Source organism: Seriola dumerili, unplaced genomic scaffold, assembly GCF_002260705.1.
Source record: "Seriola dumerili isolate Sdu_G_001 unplaced genomic scaffold, Sdu_1.0 BDQW01000044.1, whole genome shotgun sequence".
In the NCBI taxonomy this organism is placed as follows: domain Eukaryota; kingdom Metazoa; phylum Chordata; class Actinopteri; order Carangiformes; family Carangidae; genus Seriola; species Seriola dumerili.
Window position 1 is genome coordinate 774,245 of NW_019174299.1, and position 16,655 is coordinate 790,899.

The window sequence follows — 16,655 nt, forward strand, 5'->3', positions numbered from 1 at the left end:
CAGTGTGGCTCCTCTGTGGTGTTTAGTGAAATTACAAACACACTGATTCTGTGCTGAATTGATCTTGGAAGTGTGCAGCCTGCTTCCTGTTAATGGAGGCAATGGTGTGGGGTAAAAAGGGATTAAAATGACCAGTAGAGGGAGCAAACCAGCAGGAAGTTGTTAGCTCGGACAGGGTATCTGCTGATTCCGCAGAATGTGACATTTACTGAGTGCTGTTTAATGCTTAGTGGAGTTAAATGTTGGTTAAAGATTAACTTTAGAATTTAAATTTAAGAGGAAAGCATATTCAAAGGGGGATAAAGTTGAATTAGGTTCAGGATTTGCATGTTATCTTGTGTCATGTTCTATACACATATTATAAGATTTTAGTACCTATAAAAGCCTTAAGACTTTTTAACAGTTGTTCATATAAATCAGCAGATACCCGGTCAACAGTGATATCATTTATGAAGTCAGATGATGAAACACCAGAGTGAGGAGTGGGCCGGTTCCACCAGGTTAAGACTCCTCTGCACCATCAAATTGAATCCTTCCGCAACAAGTACCAGAAATGATGATTACAGTTGTGTTTGTGACCACACTGAAATTTAGAAATGTTTTTTTTTTTCTTCTTGTTCTTCAGTAACTCGCTCGATTTTGTTTTGTAATACTTTCACTGTATATGACCATTACTGTGTGAATCAAGGCAAAGCCGACCTGTCACCTCAATAAAAGACGCTTGAAGTAAAACTGTTGACGTGTTGTTTCATTTGCAGTACACACAGTACACACATAAAGACCAGGACAGCATGTTATAATGTATAAAGTTAAAGTTTTATTTTTATAGGCATACACTGTACATAGCAGTAAACTCCATTTTTGTTCATCTCTATTGAGAAAGATCTCATTTCAAAGTGGGCTTTAATGTTTTATAAATGAAAGAGTGAGTAACAAATCAGGACATATAAAAATAAAGAAAAGATGTTAAATGATATTTTACATTCACATGTGGGGGACTTTTAATATTTGGTCATACACTGATAATTTTGTTTTTTTCCCATTGCTATAAGTTACCTTTAACACACCTGTTCAATATGCAACACATCCACACTGTGTCAGCCTTTTTCTGCGTGGAAACATTTGGCACTTATACAATTCGTCAAGGAAGACATTTACTATGTGACTCGCTCATTTGTGAATTACTTGCCTCACAAAGTGTGAAGGCTTCAAAGATCATGTAAACATGATGAGAAATGTTGTGATGTGCGTGTACGTTGCTCAGAGTACCAACGGAATGAGTTGATGAGTAAAAACCAAAGGAGGGATGAGATCTCTTCACCATTATCTACGGGTTACATTCAGTCAGTCGGTTCCTCGTCTGGTTGCCTATTTTTTATTTTTTTATTTTTTTTAATTTTATTTGCAGAACAATGATATAAATGCACAATAACTTATTTTTACCATAGAGATGTGATGGTGATGGTTCACAGAGGAACACACCTGGTCACGTTCTTCCAAAAAACAACCAGAGGGTAACATCACACTACAATACTGAGTGACTGCTCAGAGCAAAGCAGCATCTGACTGAAGCTAATGCTGTGGCTAACATGTTTAATGGTCTGTTTATCCAAGAGACAACAGCACATGCATTTCACTGATCGTTAGGTATGATGGAGAAGCTTGCATTATGTATTGAGAGATCAAACAAAAGCCGGTCTATAAGTACGGTAACAAAACTACTGAGAGAGTAACACACTGCATCGCAGCCTCTTTGCTTTGACAAGATGGAACAAAAAAAAACAAAAAAAACAATGTGCAATGTGGATTAATAGTATTTCCACTTTAAATAGTTTAGTTTCATAAGCTTGGCGTATACAGTCTTGCAGGTAGGTGGGTGGGTTCGGACAGATGAGGGAGGGGGGAGAGCTGACGGCTGTCACTGAAGGAGGTGGTACGGTGAGTCTGCAGAGCGGCAGCACCTGCAAACAGCACGGAGGGACTTTCTATTTTTGGAAGTGCAGCAGAGAGGGCAGAGACAGTGACTGTTCATAGAAAACTCGTCAGCTAGATGTGACGCTGCAGAGAGGGACAGAAGCATTAGTGGGTGGCTGAGGAGTTAAGGGCAGGTTATGGAGGTAGGCAGCAGGTGCAGCTAAGTCATGTCTACCTCCCTCTCTATCCCCACATATTTTAGGGCATCGGCTTGGCTGTATCTGTGGGTAGAAGATGAAGTAAAGAGTGTTAGTACACGGTATCTGCAGAGACTGATAATTCAGGCACAATGTACAGTGGCCTTGTCTCTTTTTCTTTTTTTTTTTTTTTACTTTGAAGCTGCTGTAGAGTCACAAAAAGGCCCGTGACTCTACCTGTAGTCGAAGAAAAGCTCCTCTCCTTGCAGGATAGCTCGTTTGGCAAAGATTCCAATGCGATGGTCTCCGTTCACCATTACCACTGCAACGTCAGTAAACAAAACATCAGCCAACAGGACACTGCTTTCATCCTTCACAGCAGAACAACTGAGTCATCTTTACCTTTCGCGTAGCAGTTGGGATTAACTGAATGATTTGCAAAGCGGATTTTGTTCCCCTTTCGTGTGGCATCCACAACAAAGTCTGCTGAGAGACATACACACAGAGTATATTAAGGATTGCTTAATATACTGTTACAGTGGAGTGGTGGGCAGGTGACGTTAAAGGAGGAGTGGGGAATACTTGCCATTGTTCAAGTTGAAAAGGAAGCTGGACATGTATTTGTCATAGATCCTGCCGCGTCGGTCTGCCTCATCCTGAGAGATCAGCTGCTCATGCACACGCACACACACACACACACACACACACACACACACACACACACACACACACACACACACACACACACACATACATATTCATAACAAACACAAAACTTAAATCAAGCTGACAGCTCATGAACCAAATCATTTTAATCAGACTAAACTGCATGGACTTGCCTCGCCACAGTATTCTGAGATGAACTCATTCTTCTGAACAGGCTCTTTGATGAAGGTGCCCCACCCGGCGACATCTGATGGAGCCAACAACAAGTGCTAAAGGGGAAGTAGCATATGAGTGATCTAAAGTTAAGTTGTATCCAGAATAACAGATTACAAATATCTATCTATCTATCTATCTATCTATCTATCTATCTATCTATCTATCGGGTCCTTTAAGTGTCTTTGCGTACCTTTTTTAGGCCTCTCTGGATGCTGCAGTTTTTGCAGGAGACCACCTTGCTGTCCCAGTGGTCCGCAGCACCGCAGGTCATGCACAGGTCTGGGTCACACTCCCTCACGGCCAGGTAGCAGGGACACTGTTTGGTGTTACACTGAGTCTTACACCTGCAGCCTGGGAAGCGGTTCTGGCCTAGAAAATGTTTAGACATGGAGCTGCTCAGATGGGGGAACATGCAGAGGGTTTATGGCCAAAACTGCATGCGTCGATGCAGAAATATAATATATTACATAACTTGGCAGAACACAATATGATTATGATAAATAATTCCATCTCAAAATGCAGCTGCAGCATGGAGGCTCAGTGGCTGAGTAATGCTGAGAAGCTCATCGGAGACCTCTGCTGGCAGATATGCTCAAATACAATTTTGCAGAGTGAAACATAACACCCTCTGGGCAGATGAGCGGAAGGATCAGGCAGGAATAACCAAAATGTCTTTCCAGCAGCCTCTGCTTGGGGAAAACTGTCCATAACAAGAGCTCCAGGCAGCGTTTGTCTTCCCCTGTCGTGCCGTTTTAAGCTCCCTTTCCCGGCCTGTGTGGGTTTTATATGTCTGTATCATCAAACACTGTTTAGCTAGAACTGCCTGACTCATACTGATGTTGGAGATGATGTTGTATATCAGGCACAGAGCCTGTCACATCCCTTTGATTCCTTTCCAAGTCTTTAGAGCACACACATGTGCAAACCGAGGTCTGCTTCCTGTTTGGCCCCGGCTCTCCTCAGCTACGGGAAAAGGCGAGGTAACAGTCGGGTAAGGAGGAGGAGGAGGAGGGGGAGGGGTGGGGGTGGGGAGGGGGTGACTGAACCACAACTGATGAATAAATGAGGCAAAACCATCGTTTTTCAAACCATAGCAAAATGTTTACTTCGTCTTATCCTCCTCCTCTGGTGTAAACTCTCCAGAGGCCAAAATACAAAATGCTTTCCTCCACCATGTGGCCATTTTGGAAAACACAGTTTTGGGTCACTGCTGCTGCAGCAGCGAATGCCTCATTGTGAACACAGCTCTGCGTTAAACAGACACCCACCTATCCCCGCCAGAGGACGGCTTCTCCTCTGACCACTGCCAGAACACTGCAGAATCATTTTCCATTCTGCCGCCCTGCTCTATTGTGGCCTGGCAAAAAAAAAAAAATGCTACTGAGAGCTTCCAGTGGAAAATGTGGTGACAAATAATTTTCTTTTAGCTTCACGGGGCAGAGCAGGCTGCTTTTGTGTTATTGTTTGTGTAAGGAAGAGGAAAACATATAAGGTAGAGATTGGTGACACAGGTGAATAAGAAAAAAAAGAAAAAAAAGGTGACACTCACACTCGTGCTCGCACTGACAGAACTTCTCACAGAAATTCTGGGTCATCACACATGGGCAGGAGCTGTCGCATGGATGGTCAGGGTGGTCACATGGTTGGTAGTTGTACACCTGATTGGATGTGTTATCTGGAGCAACAGAGGACAAAGCCCTCAGACTGGCACAGTAAGCTGTATTGTATTTCAGAGGACACAATGTAGTAATAGTCACACTGTGATGTTTTACTGTGGGATGAACGTACCTTTCTTCAGCTGAATCTTTGCCCATAACCTGCCACCGCAAACAAACATAAGGAAAAAGGGTTCGAGTTAAAAAGTCATCTGACTTGTTCCACATTTATCACTGTTGATGGATTATTAAATGACAAATATTTAGATGTGACAGGAAGATCAACACATGCAGCATTGCGGAATACATTTTTATCTGCATGACTTCATTTATTTTAACCTTCATCTATTCAGTTTCACTGAAGGCCAAGCTCCCTTTTTGCAAGAGATCATGTTTCCATCATTCAGCAAAGGGTTGGCAAGAGAGGGAGAATAACTGGTGATATCCTGCCTGTGTTTCCTCTTCTTCTTTTGGGGCGAGATGCCTCCGTCCTCCAAAGGAACACGATGGATCAAGACCTCCTTCACTGCAAACTCATAAACCTGGGGGAGATTGAAAACGACACAGACAACAGCAACACATGGATGGAAATTTATCCCCAAAGTAGACAATTGTGAAGAAACTCTGTTCTCCTCACCCTCACCATGTTGTGTAATGTACTGCTGCTCAAGCTGAAAAGCACATCGCCTCGATTACACCACAGATCCCCCCCCACCCCCATCCTCTGCTATCAAAACCACCGCCGCAGGGGCCAAATATACACATACATCTGCACACACACACTCCACCACCTCTGGCTGCCAAAACCCAGATTTGGCTTCTTCCCTAGGACACAGACATACATAATGATGCAGCTGGTTTTAGCATTTACTCGATTAAGCAGTGGGCAGGGCCTTCTGGATACAGGGCTGTGACAGACAGGCCAGTGCAGATTCTGGACTCGTCTGGCCGTGGGACGAGAGGCACTGCAAGGGTTGGATGTAAAGGGGTGAGGCTGCTTCAACATGACGCAGACAGATCAAGATTTGGTTTACCTGTTCTTTCTTTGGTGCATTGTGCTCAAAAGTAAACAAACAAACAAAAAAAAAACCCACTCCCCACAGCCGACTTGACAATGACTCAACTGACATGAGTGTGGGAATGTCTAAGGCTGAACTACTGCATCACGAAGAGTATATGAGAGACGTTACATCTGGTAAGCATCCCTGTTTATGGTGCCACATGCCATTCTCTCTGTTGTCAGCCCAATTATCCACACCATAAAACCACAGGCACAGGATGCATGTGTTATTACACTTGCACTGACGCAAATGCAACAGAAATCAGCAACGCTACTTATTTCAAAACAACTATGCATCAGTTTCAGAAAGTGTTAGTCATAGTTCATTATTTTAAATTTAAAACTACATTGTGTAGCTAATATAACTGGTAAGCAACAGTTGAAGCAGCCTGTAACTCACAATTGTACTACTTTTACTATTTGTGCTTTCTCATAAAGCCTCGTGTTTCTATTTCCTATTCCCCACCATTCTCTTTCTATGGTCTTGTTTTATGTGATTCTTTTTTCTTTTCTGCTCCACTGAAGCGTTGAGGATTTTTTGAAATCCACTTCCTGCCTTTTTCTCATTCCAGCATGTGGCATTTTAAAGGGGGAACTCCGCCGATCTTACACATCAAAGTGTGTTTTCAGGTTTTGGGGAGCGCTATAAAGCTTTTTGGGGCTCCAGAGGGAGCTGCCTCAAGTCTTTGCCTCAAGTGATGTCACTTGAGTCAGTTTCAGTTGGGTCTGAAGACTACAAAATTGAAAATGAAAAAAACAAGAAAAAAAACAAAACAAAAAAAAACGGGGATTTGGAATTAGAAAAGACGTCAGCTTAACAGACCTGCTCCTTATCTCTGCCTGAGGTTAGCAGCTTGAAGATACATCAGCTGCTACTAGCATAGCACACCTGAATCACTGACAGACATTTTGGCAGTTGAGTTGCATTGTGGGTAATGTAGGCGCCAGGTTTTGAAAAGGAAGGAGAATGCATGGAATAAAAAAGAGGATATCTGATTTTTGACTGTCCATTGAGAATCTAACAATGCTGTAAGAGTGTAATGTTAAATCAGTTGAGAACTAGCAACTTAAAAAAAACAGAATTTGTTTAGATCTAAGCCACATTTTGTCACAGTTATGAATCATTATTTGCCAGTAAGACCATATTAAATGTTTTAATGCTGAATGAATACAGCAAAGTCAGTGTAGCATGTTCTGCTTATGGTGACAGAGGAAATGTGATGAGATTGGAAAACTGTAAAATGTGCAAACATTTCACCTCCTTGCAGTTCTTGGTACCGATGAGGCGAGCGATGGAGCAGAAGTTGTTAAAGTATGTGCCGTGTAGCACCCTGAAAAGTGACTCCTCGGCCCCGCTCCACTGGACCACACAGCACGCCTGCTGCTCCCTGTCATCATCCCCTGGACGCATCTTGGTAGGGGTCTGGCACCGTGAATTCCCCTCTGTCTCACAGACACACAACACACACACACACATGCAGATACACACACAGAAACACACTTTAGTATTACTGACTAACTAATCTTGGCAGAAAGATTGTTTCATATTTTTTTAATCTACACACATGGAGCAGCACATACAAACATGTTCCTATTATTTGGTATTGACAAAAGCTTTTTGACAGCTTTTTATCTGCACACACACACACACAGACACACAGACACACACACACACATACACACACACACACACACACACACACACACACACACACCAGTATTGATATTTTAACCCAACACAGATACACATTATTATTTCTGGATGCCATTTTATGTGTATTTAGATGCACACACACACACACACACATACACAAGGGACCATGGGCTTTGATTTAGCTTTTTGGATATATTCAGGACTGATGCTTGTACACCCACAGCTCCAGGCAGAGAGCCGGATGTTGCTTGGCAACAGGCTGAATGCAGCATTGCTGTGGCCGCATGCTCTACCACTGAGTATCTTTATTAATCTGCTCAACAATCTGTTTTTTCCACATTATCTCAACACGTGTGAGAGCATCTGCTGAGTCATTGGCTAAGCGTGAGCGGTTTCCAAAACTAACAGAGACTTCCACTGAGGCTCTGATGGAGATGAACAACAACCTGAGAGCTCTAGGGGAGGGGGAGGAGGGACGATAAAGATTCAGGGGAGATTGCTCTTATTTCCCTCCCATTGCTCTCCACATGAAGATGTCAATAGAAATGCAAAAAAAGAGAGGAAAAAAACACAGTAGGAGAAGGGGGAGAGGGAACAAAGTGTTTATGTTGGGGCTGAAACATGCAAACTAATGGTTGTTTTATTTTGCTTGGCAAGAGAGAGCTGATATTGAGAGGGGGCTGAAGAAGGCGGGAGACAGAAGAGGGAGCAGGATATGACTTGAAAGCTATCATCTCTGGCCAAATCTCACTTTTGTGAAGAGCTGCAGTCGGCGCAGACAGCATTCCATACAAGGGGGAATTGGGGGTGGGGGTGGGGGGGTTGGGGGGGGGGTGTTTATGGTAAATGATGCATCCACTTGCACAGTCATACAGTGACTCAGAGTGTCAGTATTACAAGTAACTGTGCCTATACTTTATGGAGTTTCAGAGCACAAAGCTTTAATTGCATTACCAGAATTAACCATTTACTTTAGCTCAGCTCAGAAAATGGAACTCTCAAAACAATAAATTGTTCATTATAAGCAATATAAAGCCAATATTCTACTATAACTTTATTAAATAACATTGCTAAATTCTGAATACATTGTCTAACATAATAGTGATGTTAAGCCATAGATAAAACTGGTGGTTTAAAAAAGTAGCTCCAAACCCTATTCCTGTGAGATTCGATTCCTACCTGAAGAGGAGGTGGTCTCGTGGTCACTGTCACCCTCCTTTCCTTCCTCGGCAGACCCAGATGGTCCAGGACAGGCGGAGCTGGTGGGACGCTGCTGCCTCCGTCGCCTCCGAGACCTCTGTGACCGTAACATGTTCTGATCCACAAACTCTCTAGCCCCCTTCTTCAGAAGAGGACACGGGATGGGAAGAACAACATAGTACGGCATTGTACAGAATGTGTGAATGAGTTACGTAACTGTGAGCTTGGCATACCTGTAACAGAAAGCAGTCTACACCACACGGTTCCGTCTCCATGCGGATCTCCTTACTCTTCCTCTTGTAAACATTGGGCGTAGCATGAAAAGCTTTATGAACAGAAAACAATATATAGATATAATTGGAAAATAATATACAATTGTGACATATTGTGTGTCGGGTCGTTAGCAGTTAGCAACTGGATGCAATTAAGTAAGTACAACACTTAAAGCAGAAATGAATATGCAGGAGAAATAATAATAAACATAAATCAAGCCATTACGGTGGAGGAAACAGTCGTATTTGAAGCAACGTCTGCAGAAGAGTGTGTGGAAGGAGTGTAACGACTGCTCTCGCTGCACAGACTTCGCAAAAGGTCCATCCAGGTTAGGGGTGCAAAGTGGGGGCAGCTTCACCGGGTTGGGGGGCTCCAAGAGGTCCTTATACCTGTTGAGGTGACAGGGAAAGTTTTAGTCATGACACGCCTTCGTGCCTCAGTATTAGTATGCTCATTTGAAGTTGTTGTTGGGCGAACTTGTACATGTTTCTTTCTGAGCAAAGCTCTTTCAGATGCTGATGCAACTCCTCCTTTGAGTCAGAGAGCCTCAGAGAGGGAGCCACCATTATTACTTTCCTCCCTGACAGCCTGCGTCTCCATGGTGAACACTAAGCAACGGCCTGCTCAGCATTGTGCACATAGATCCCCGGCTTCCCTTCACTTTTCTTACTTTTCCTTCAGCTCCTCTGTGGTGCCCTTGTAGGGGAACATAGAGGCGATGGCTGTAAATATCTTATCATTGGGGATCTTCTTGGTGCTGCTGCACAGGTCCCTCACTTTGGGAGAGAGACAGAGAGAGAGAGAGAGAGAGAGAGAGAGAGAGAGAGAGAGAGAGAGAGACAGTGACTACAGTTTGTTTTGTCCACAAATCAGGTTTTGATACAGAGTCACAAACAAAGCTTATGTAATATGTTCTTTGAAACATTTTGCAATCCAGCAGAAGTTTTCCCAGTTCTCAAGGCCAGTTAGCAACAACATGCTCTGAAAACAATTCTCTGTCAGTATCGTGACGTAATGAGAACAGTCTTTTCTTCAGTATCTTTTATTCACGGAGCCTTCATCCATGCATGTGTTTGTGTACCTGTAGCTGAATGACTGTGTGCCCAGGTGTGCTTCCATTTCACTATCACTAAGCGTTGGCAGAGTGTGTGTGTACAGCCTAGTCTGCCATAAAGCCTGGTACAAGAGGTCATTAAGTTCTGTCATTAGACCTGAGCCATATCAGTGTCATGGATAAACAGGTTCCCTCACACACACACACACACACACACACACACACACACACACACACATAGAGTACCCATGCAGGGACACGGGGCAGCTTTAAAGTAAACAACACCAGCTCCAGAGCTGCTGCGGCAGGGCGACCTTGTGGCAACTGTACAGTGTCATGAGAGGAACAGTGGCGGCCTTGTTCACGCTGCAGCCCTCTTGTTCTCTAACAGGACACAAATAAACAGCTGAGGACTTGCTCACCCTCGGTTGTGCTCCTCCTCTTCCTCCTGATGAACGCCACAGTCCCAGCTTTGGTCTCTTCTGAACCCTCCACTGAGCTCCTCCTCATCATCACTCTTTCCTCCTCCTTCTCCCCCGTTGCCGCCGCTGCCGCCGCCGCTGCAGCCGCCGCTGCAGCCGCAGCTGCCGCCGCCGCCGCCACCGCCGCCGCCTCCACCACCGCTACTGCTTCCTCCTCTTCCTCCTCCTCGTGGTCAGAGTACTGGCTCAAGGCCTCCACCAGCTCTTTAAAGATCTCGTCACTGATGAAACCACCCTCTGGAACACAATCAACACATCAGAACAAATGTCAACACCTTTTCCACAGGCTTCCAGCTGAATCATTAGCATATAATAAACCCAAATCCTCCAAAAAAATAAAAAAATAGAACTGATATACAGTATATCAGATTGGCATCAAATAAGGGACAGGATAACAGGGATCTATGATGGGGCACACACCTCTGTCACCATGAACACCATCGTAGTTGTCGATGAGTTCCTCCAGGAAGGCCTCATCCTGCTCCAGCACCTCGTCGCCCATGTAGGGGATGTTGTGAAGGAAAGTCTCATCCTCCACCTAGGACACACAAATCCCCATCAAAACACATTTGTGACTGCCTGAATGCTGCATGACCACCTGTGATACTTCTGAGGAGCTACAGCTGAAAATATCAAAGCAACAAGCAAGAACCACAAGTCTGCTGCAGAGAGTTCACAAAATGTTCACATGGTCCTGCTTATGAGGATTTCACAGTCCAGCAAACGTGCACAAATGGACTGGAAACAAAATTAACGCAAACCAGGTTGTGCTACAAAGAACAGTGTGTGAAACTGTCTCCGTGCTGTGACCATATCACCTTTTGCAGATGAAAAGTACATATTTACAAAATAAAGCTATTTTGGAACAAAGGGGAAATGTCCTGTTTTTAGTTTGATAATGTGTCTTGATGACTGGTTTAGATGTTCCTAGAGCCAAGAATTTCCATCAGCTCACAGGGGGAACATGTCCGTCTCCACCGAACACATGAATATTTTCTATATCAGAATCGGGCGAATGAGTGAAATATTACACAACGTCTGTTCTTGCACCTGTAACAACACTGTCGCTGCATCACCTGCAACACAATGTGATTTGTTTCATACCATGAAGTTGTGCTGCAGAGGCGACCAGGAGTACATGAAGGGGATTCCTGCCACTGTTGACAGTGGCCTCATGGCGATGGCTTGAGCTTTGAACCCTGGGAAGCCAAACTCCACTGTACACATCTGTAAGAGAACCATACGTGAATTGAGGTTGACAAGACGCTACAACAATCCTCAACAATTTTGGACTATTTTATATCTTTGTAATTTAATACACATGCTGCTTGACCCCCACCCCCCCAACAGAGAAAATAAACCCAGTAAACACAATATAGCAGATCCCGACAGCACATGGGAAGAGAAAGTTGCTGTTATGGCCTCAGGCTGTTCATATCATGAGCTCCCATAGGGCCACAGACGACTGTTAGGCTGCTGTTGATCCGTTCCTGGCACACGCCTTTGTCCTGAGATATTTTAGTAACACATTCACACAATAATAATAATAAAAGTAGACAGGTGAGGCAAAACAGCTGGGGAAAGAGTATGAGGCCAGAGCCTAGACTGTGCAGGCAGGATGGTGTATAAAATTTTGTTTTGCAACAGACATTATTACCTTCACACACACACACACACACACACACACACACACACACACACACACACACACACACACACACACACACACACACAAACCTTCTTGCTGGCCATAGCTCCACTAAAAGTTGACAAAGGGATGGACTGAATCCTGAGCTTGGACCACTCTGTGTTCAGAAGATTTGTCTGCTGCTCAATCTTCTGTCTGTTGGACATGAACAGGGTCTGGAAACAAACAGAGCAAAGAGCGAGTCACACATGCAGCTAGGCACACAAAAATTGCACAGTGAGTGCTGCATATACAACACGAACCCACTACAAGTCCCCATCACACACCATGCATACAGCACAAAGCCCCAAATGTATTTACTAGCACACCTGTCAATAACTGAGTTGACCCACCTTGACCTCCTCTGCTTTTTTAAGGCGTTTTAATTGGCGAAGGCGCATATATTCAGACTTGACCCTCCGTCTCCACTCCAGCAGGCTGCGGGAGGGGGCAAAGAAGGACGGCTGTGGTCTTGGGGTTGGTGGGGCAGCATTGGTGCCAGGGGCTGGGTCTGCAGCAGCTGTTTCCTCCATGACAGAGATCCTATGTGATGAACCAGTCCAACATCAGTGGAGTACAGGGTGTACAGAGAGTAGATTCTAATTGCACAAAGGTGTGCAGAAGGTGAACTATCAGGACAATTATTGCATTTTGGGTCAAAAATGAGTTTGTAGTAAATTCAAATAACATTACAAGGCTTTACAAAGTGTGTAGTGAATTTATTTCAACACCTATTCCATCACAATAATTCTCTATAATACAATTAATAGGTATTAGTATGCTCGTGATAGATAGTTTTGGTGTGATATGCTTTGTTCCATTCTATCATTTCCTGTTCATTTCCCTATATAGCCTTATTACTATATAGGCTGCAGATAGTACTACATGCCCCCCCCTCCTCTCTGCCTCTCACAGACATAAAACTTCCCCTTTCAGTCTTACTGGAAGTCTGTTTGAAAGAGTGCCCCCCTCTGTTGGCAAAACAAAATTAACATCTAATGTAAAAAAAAAAAAAAAAAAAAAAAAAAAAAAAAAAAAAAAAAAGCCTTCCACACAGGTGCTTTAAACTGTTCAGTGTCTGTTGCATTTAGCTTCTATTTTTTACCATGTGTTGCAACCGAATAACGAACAAATTGACGCTGTGCACATGAATACGCAAAGTGTCTACGGATCTAACAGCACGGGGCATCCACATTGCTCGGGAGTGGGCGTGCCTCTTCAGAAAAGCAATATGAAGCGGAGCATAAAAAGTGCGTAGTACAGTTTTTACGTGTTTCACAAGCATCTTAGTGAACATCAACTTCCCTGTCCGAGCTAAAACACAATCGAAAATAAGTACGAAGACAAAACTGAGCTCGGGAAACTGCTACCATGCCTTTTCTTTTTTTCCTGGAGTCGTGCACACGTTTCAGCCACAGCTATGAAGTGCGCTACGTCCTGTAGCTGCAGACCCGTGCAAACAGAGCTACTCAGTATCCATTTAAATGTGGAACACTTTAAAGACGTGCGCAACGAGCACCACAATGACAGCACATTATTCTAACGGACCCGTGGTCACGTCTACCTCTACACCCAGTGTCGCAGTTATTAAATACCTTCAAATCCACGTCTTGCGTCCTATTTGTTGCGACAAGAGCCTGCAAGGCGATCAAGTCCCTCTCTGTATTTTTTTTTTTAAGTGGAGAGATCCGGAGCAAATAAAGGCTGTATATTTACTATGGATCTGACGCAGATATCGTCTCCGGTCGGCGGGGGGATCTCAGAGAAATCACTACGTTATCCACGGGCATGGTGCTGGTGGTGGTGGAGGTGGTGGTGGTTGTTGTTGTTGTAGCTTACAAATAGCTGCGCACTTGGCTTGGTTGAGCCAACCCGAGCAGGAGGGTGACGTCTTTATTATGATCACAGCCTTTCCAGGCAGAGGAGGATTTATTACTATTCTGCGTCCTGGGAATAAAAAGTAGCGTGGAGCAGCCACAGCACAGCCGTTTACACGCACGCACAGGAACTGATGCAACTGTCCACGGCGCTACATCGCCATCTAAATGCAATAACACTGCATGGTCGGCATATAGATGCAATGCTTAAAAAAAAAAATCCCTCTAGCTTATTCACAGCAGTAACCTGCACGGAAGAGCAATGGAAAATACAGTGAGGCAAAGTCATTGGTGTGTGAAACAGACACACAAATAAACAATGTCACAGGAATATTATTGTTTTTTTTGTTTGTTTGTTTGTGTGTTTTTGAAATAGCAAGACGACTCACAAAACCGGAAAAGTCAAGTAATATGCGTATTTCCCTTGAAAGTGCAGAGATTGCCGTTGAAATAACGTGCGCCAATTTAAGAATTAAAGCGGATTAATTAAAGGTTGAAAACTGGCCCACAGTTTCTTCACATTCCAATGGACCTGAGTCGGACGGAAAACAGTCCAGTTGTTGTTCCGCACTCCTCCTCCAGGGAGAGCTCAACTCAGTTCATCCTCCGTGTTGAGAGCGAGTGAGTGAGCGAGCGAGCGAGCGAGCGAGGGTTGGGTGATGGTCCTCAGGCCACTGATGCTGTTACGTACTTCACGTAAAATACAAATCGGAAGAACTTATGAGTTGAAATCATGACGATGGGTGTTTTTGTCTTGTTTGTTTCTCAAATTTATCAATAATTATTTAAATCTAGTGGTGAAAGTGAAATTGGTGAAAGACGAGGGGGTAAGTCTGTAGTTAATCAAATAACTACACTGTTATCAGATCAGTAGAGCACACATGATCTCACTTCCTGATTTGACCTAATTTACAATGTGGCCACTAAATGGAGCCTATAGGCTGCCTAATTAAAAATAATTACTTATCTTTAAGTTCCCCTATTAAGCACTCAGAAACAGTCTATTCATTACATGTATTTAATTGCTGTTTATAACACAATCGCCTTTTTTATGTAGCTATTGGGACATAAATGTGTTTGAATGTATTGTCATTAATTATCTGTTGTTCCACCATTTATTACATTCTCATACTGCTTACAAATGCTAAATAGGGGAGTTAAAGTAAAGTGCTGCTTACTAAAGTCATGTACTGTGTGTTTTTTCATGCTTGAAATGTTGCTGCTCTGATGATGAACATATCTGTTTTCACTCTTCACAACAGAATTTCTAGCACAACTTTTTCCTGTTCTTCAGGATATTACCCAGGGAAATATCTGACATTTAGTTTTATACATTGAAGAAAACAAACAACATATTTTAAGGTTGTTTGAGGCATGACTTGACAATACTTTTGGGCACAGACAGAGTGTCATTACGCAAGACTCCATGGCTATAAAGTAAAGGGGCGGATGTTATGGTTAGGAAGACAGACCTATTTTGTATACTTAACTTTTTTTAAACTGTTATTTTAATCTTTGATGCTCCGGTGGACAAAGACACATCCCTTAAAATATTCATTAAAAACATGGCTCTATTTATTCACTTAGTCAAATGTCAGTCTGAGCATAAATGTAGGTTGTACTGTAAAGTTTAATCCTATGTCATATCTCACAAGCTGTAAAGATGTGAATTCTTATTATTCTGTCTGTATTTACAGCCGTCTAATCCATTGACTAGTTTATAGTTCTTAAAAAAAATAAACCTTTCAGAGAGTAAAGGAAAGCACTGGAATGCTGCTTCTCTGACACACAAGATGGCACTGTTCAGTTACTTTTCATCCTGTGACATGACATTTTCTCATATACATGTCTAATTTGGATCAAGAAACCTGGCTGGGCACACTGTGGTTTCATATCGTGCGATACAAACATGACAGACTCTGATCACTGTGTTGTTGTAGTCGTTGTTGCTGCTCTCTGGTTCTGCTGTTTATGCCGCGCATTCCTGGCAATTAATTGTGCATCCAGTGAGCAAAAGTATCTCAGATGATACAGCCTGTTTGGTGTGTCTACACTGGTATTTGAAGTAGCCCGACACTGATAGTGAACTGTCAAACAATAGCAAACATAGAGAGGGGCGATAAGCTTGGGGAGCGAGACAGTTATCACCAGGAAGTATTTAATTGTGTATAGTGTAAACTGTGTGTTTGGCTCTTGGCAGCTGTCACTGGGACTCTTCAAAATATGTTGCAGCTTTTACGATCTGAGACAAAGGCCTGCTGATGAAAAGATTCACAAAGTAAGCTGATGAAATAGTTACCTCTTTAAATATTAACTGACTGTAACTGATGTAAGAAGCATTTATTCATAAAAGAAAGACATGCTGAGCAAACTTTGACTTATTCTGGCTTCCTAAAACAGAACACTAAAAAATCGTTGTGCACTTCCTTGCAGGAAAATCCATTCAGCTATTTATCTTTATTCACACTGCAAATTTGATGCAGATGGTATATTTAAGCTTCTATTTGTGGGGTTTTCCAAAAAAAAAAAAAAAATTCAATCAGTTGCATAAAAAAAATAACAGCAGCCTCCTTTATATGAAATGAAATGTGGAAGCAATTTTGGCCCCGAGCTACCTGGCTCTCTCCCAAGCGCCGGCAGCTGAGAAAGAGCACTCGCCATTCAGTGACGTGGACAAGTGCATCAGTACTACTGGAGATACTGGAGATCCCTGCTGCCTC

General features: G+C 43.2%; 1 protein-coding gene across 3 annotated transcripts; it reads right to left on the minus strand.

Annotated features, from left to right (window-relative positions):
* Positions 1–808: 808 nt before the first annotated feature.
* ezh1 (enhancer of zeste 1 polycomb repressive complex 2 subunit) lies at positions 809–14,487 on the minus strand. 3 transcript variants are annotated; one of them, XM_022739542.1, is made up of 20 exons: positions 14,325–14,487; positions 12,412–12,601; positions 12,109–12,234; positions 11,476–11,598; positions 10,792–10,909; positions 10,312–10,608; positions 9,506–9,611; positions 9,061–9,224; positions 8,796–8,887; positions 8,542–8,704; positions 6,967–7,151; positions 5,099–5,190; positions 4,782–4,810; positions 4,543–4,668; positions 3,184–3,362; positions 2,951–3,046; positions 2,698–2,779; positions 2,514–2,594; positions 2,349–2,433; positions 809–2,195 (listed from the first exon to the last, which is right to left on the minus strand). In XM_022739542.1, the coding sequence occupies exons 2-20, from the start codon at positions 12,589–12,591 to the stop codon at positions 2,135–2,137; spliced, it is 2,385 nt and encodes a 794-aa protein (XP_022595263.1). In that variant the 5' UTR covers positions 12,592–12,601; positions 14,325–14,487; the 3' UTR covers positions 809–2,134. The 3 variants fall into 3 exon arrangements, with proteins under 3 accessions (XP_022595263.1, XP_022595262.1, XP_022595261.1); XM_022739541.1 differs by lacking the exon at positions 14,325–14,487 and adding an exon at positions 13,775–14,058; XM_022739540.1 differs by lacking the exon at positions 14,325–14,487 and adding an exon at positions 13,654–14,058.
* Between the last annotated feature and the right edge of the window lie 2,168 nt (positions 14,488–16,655).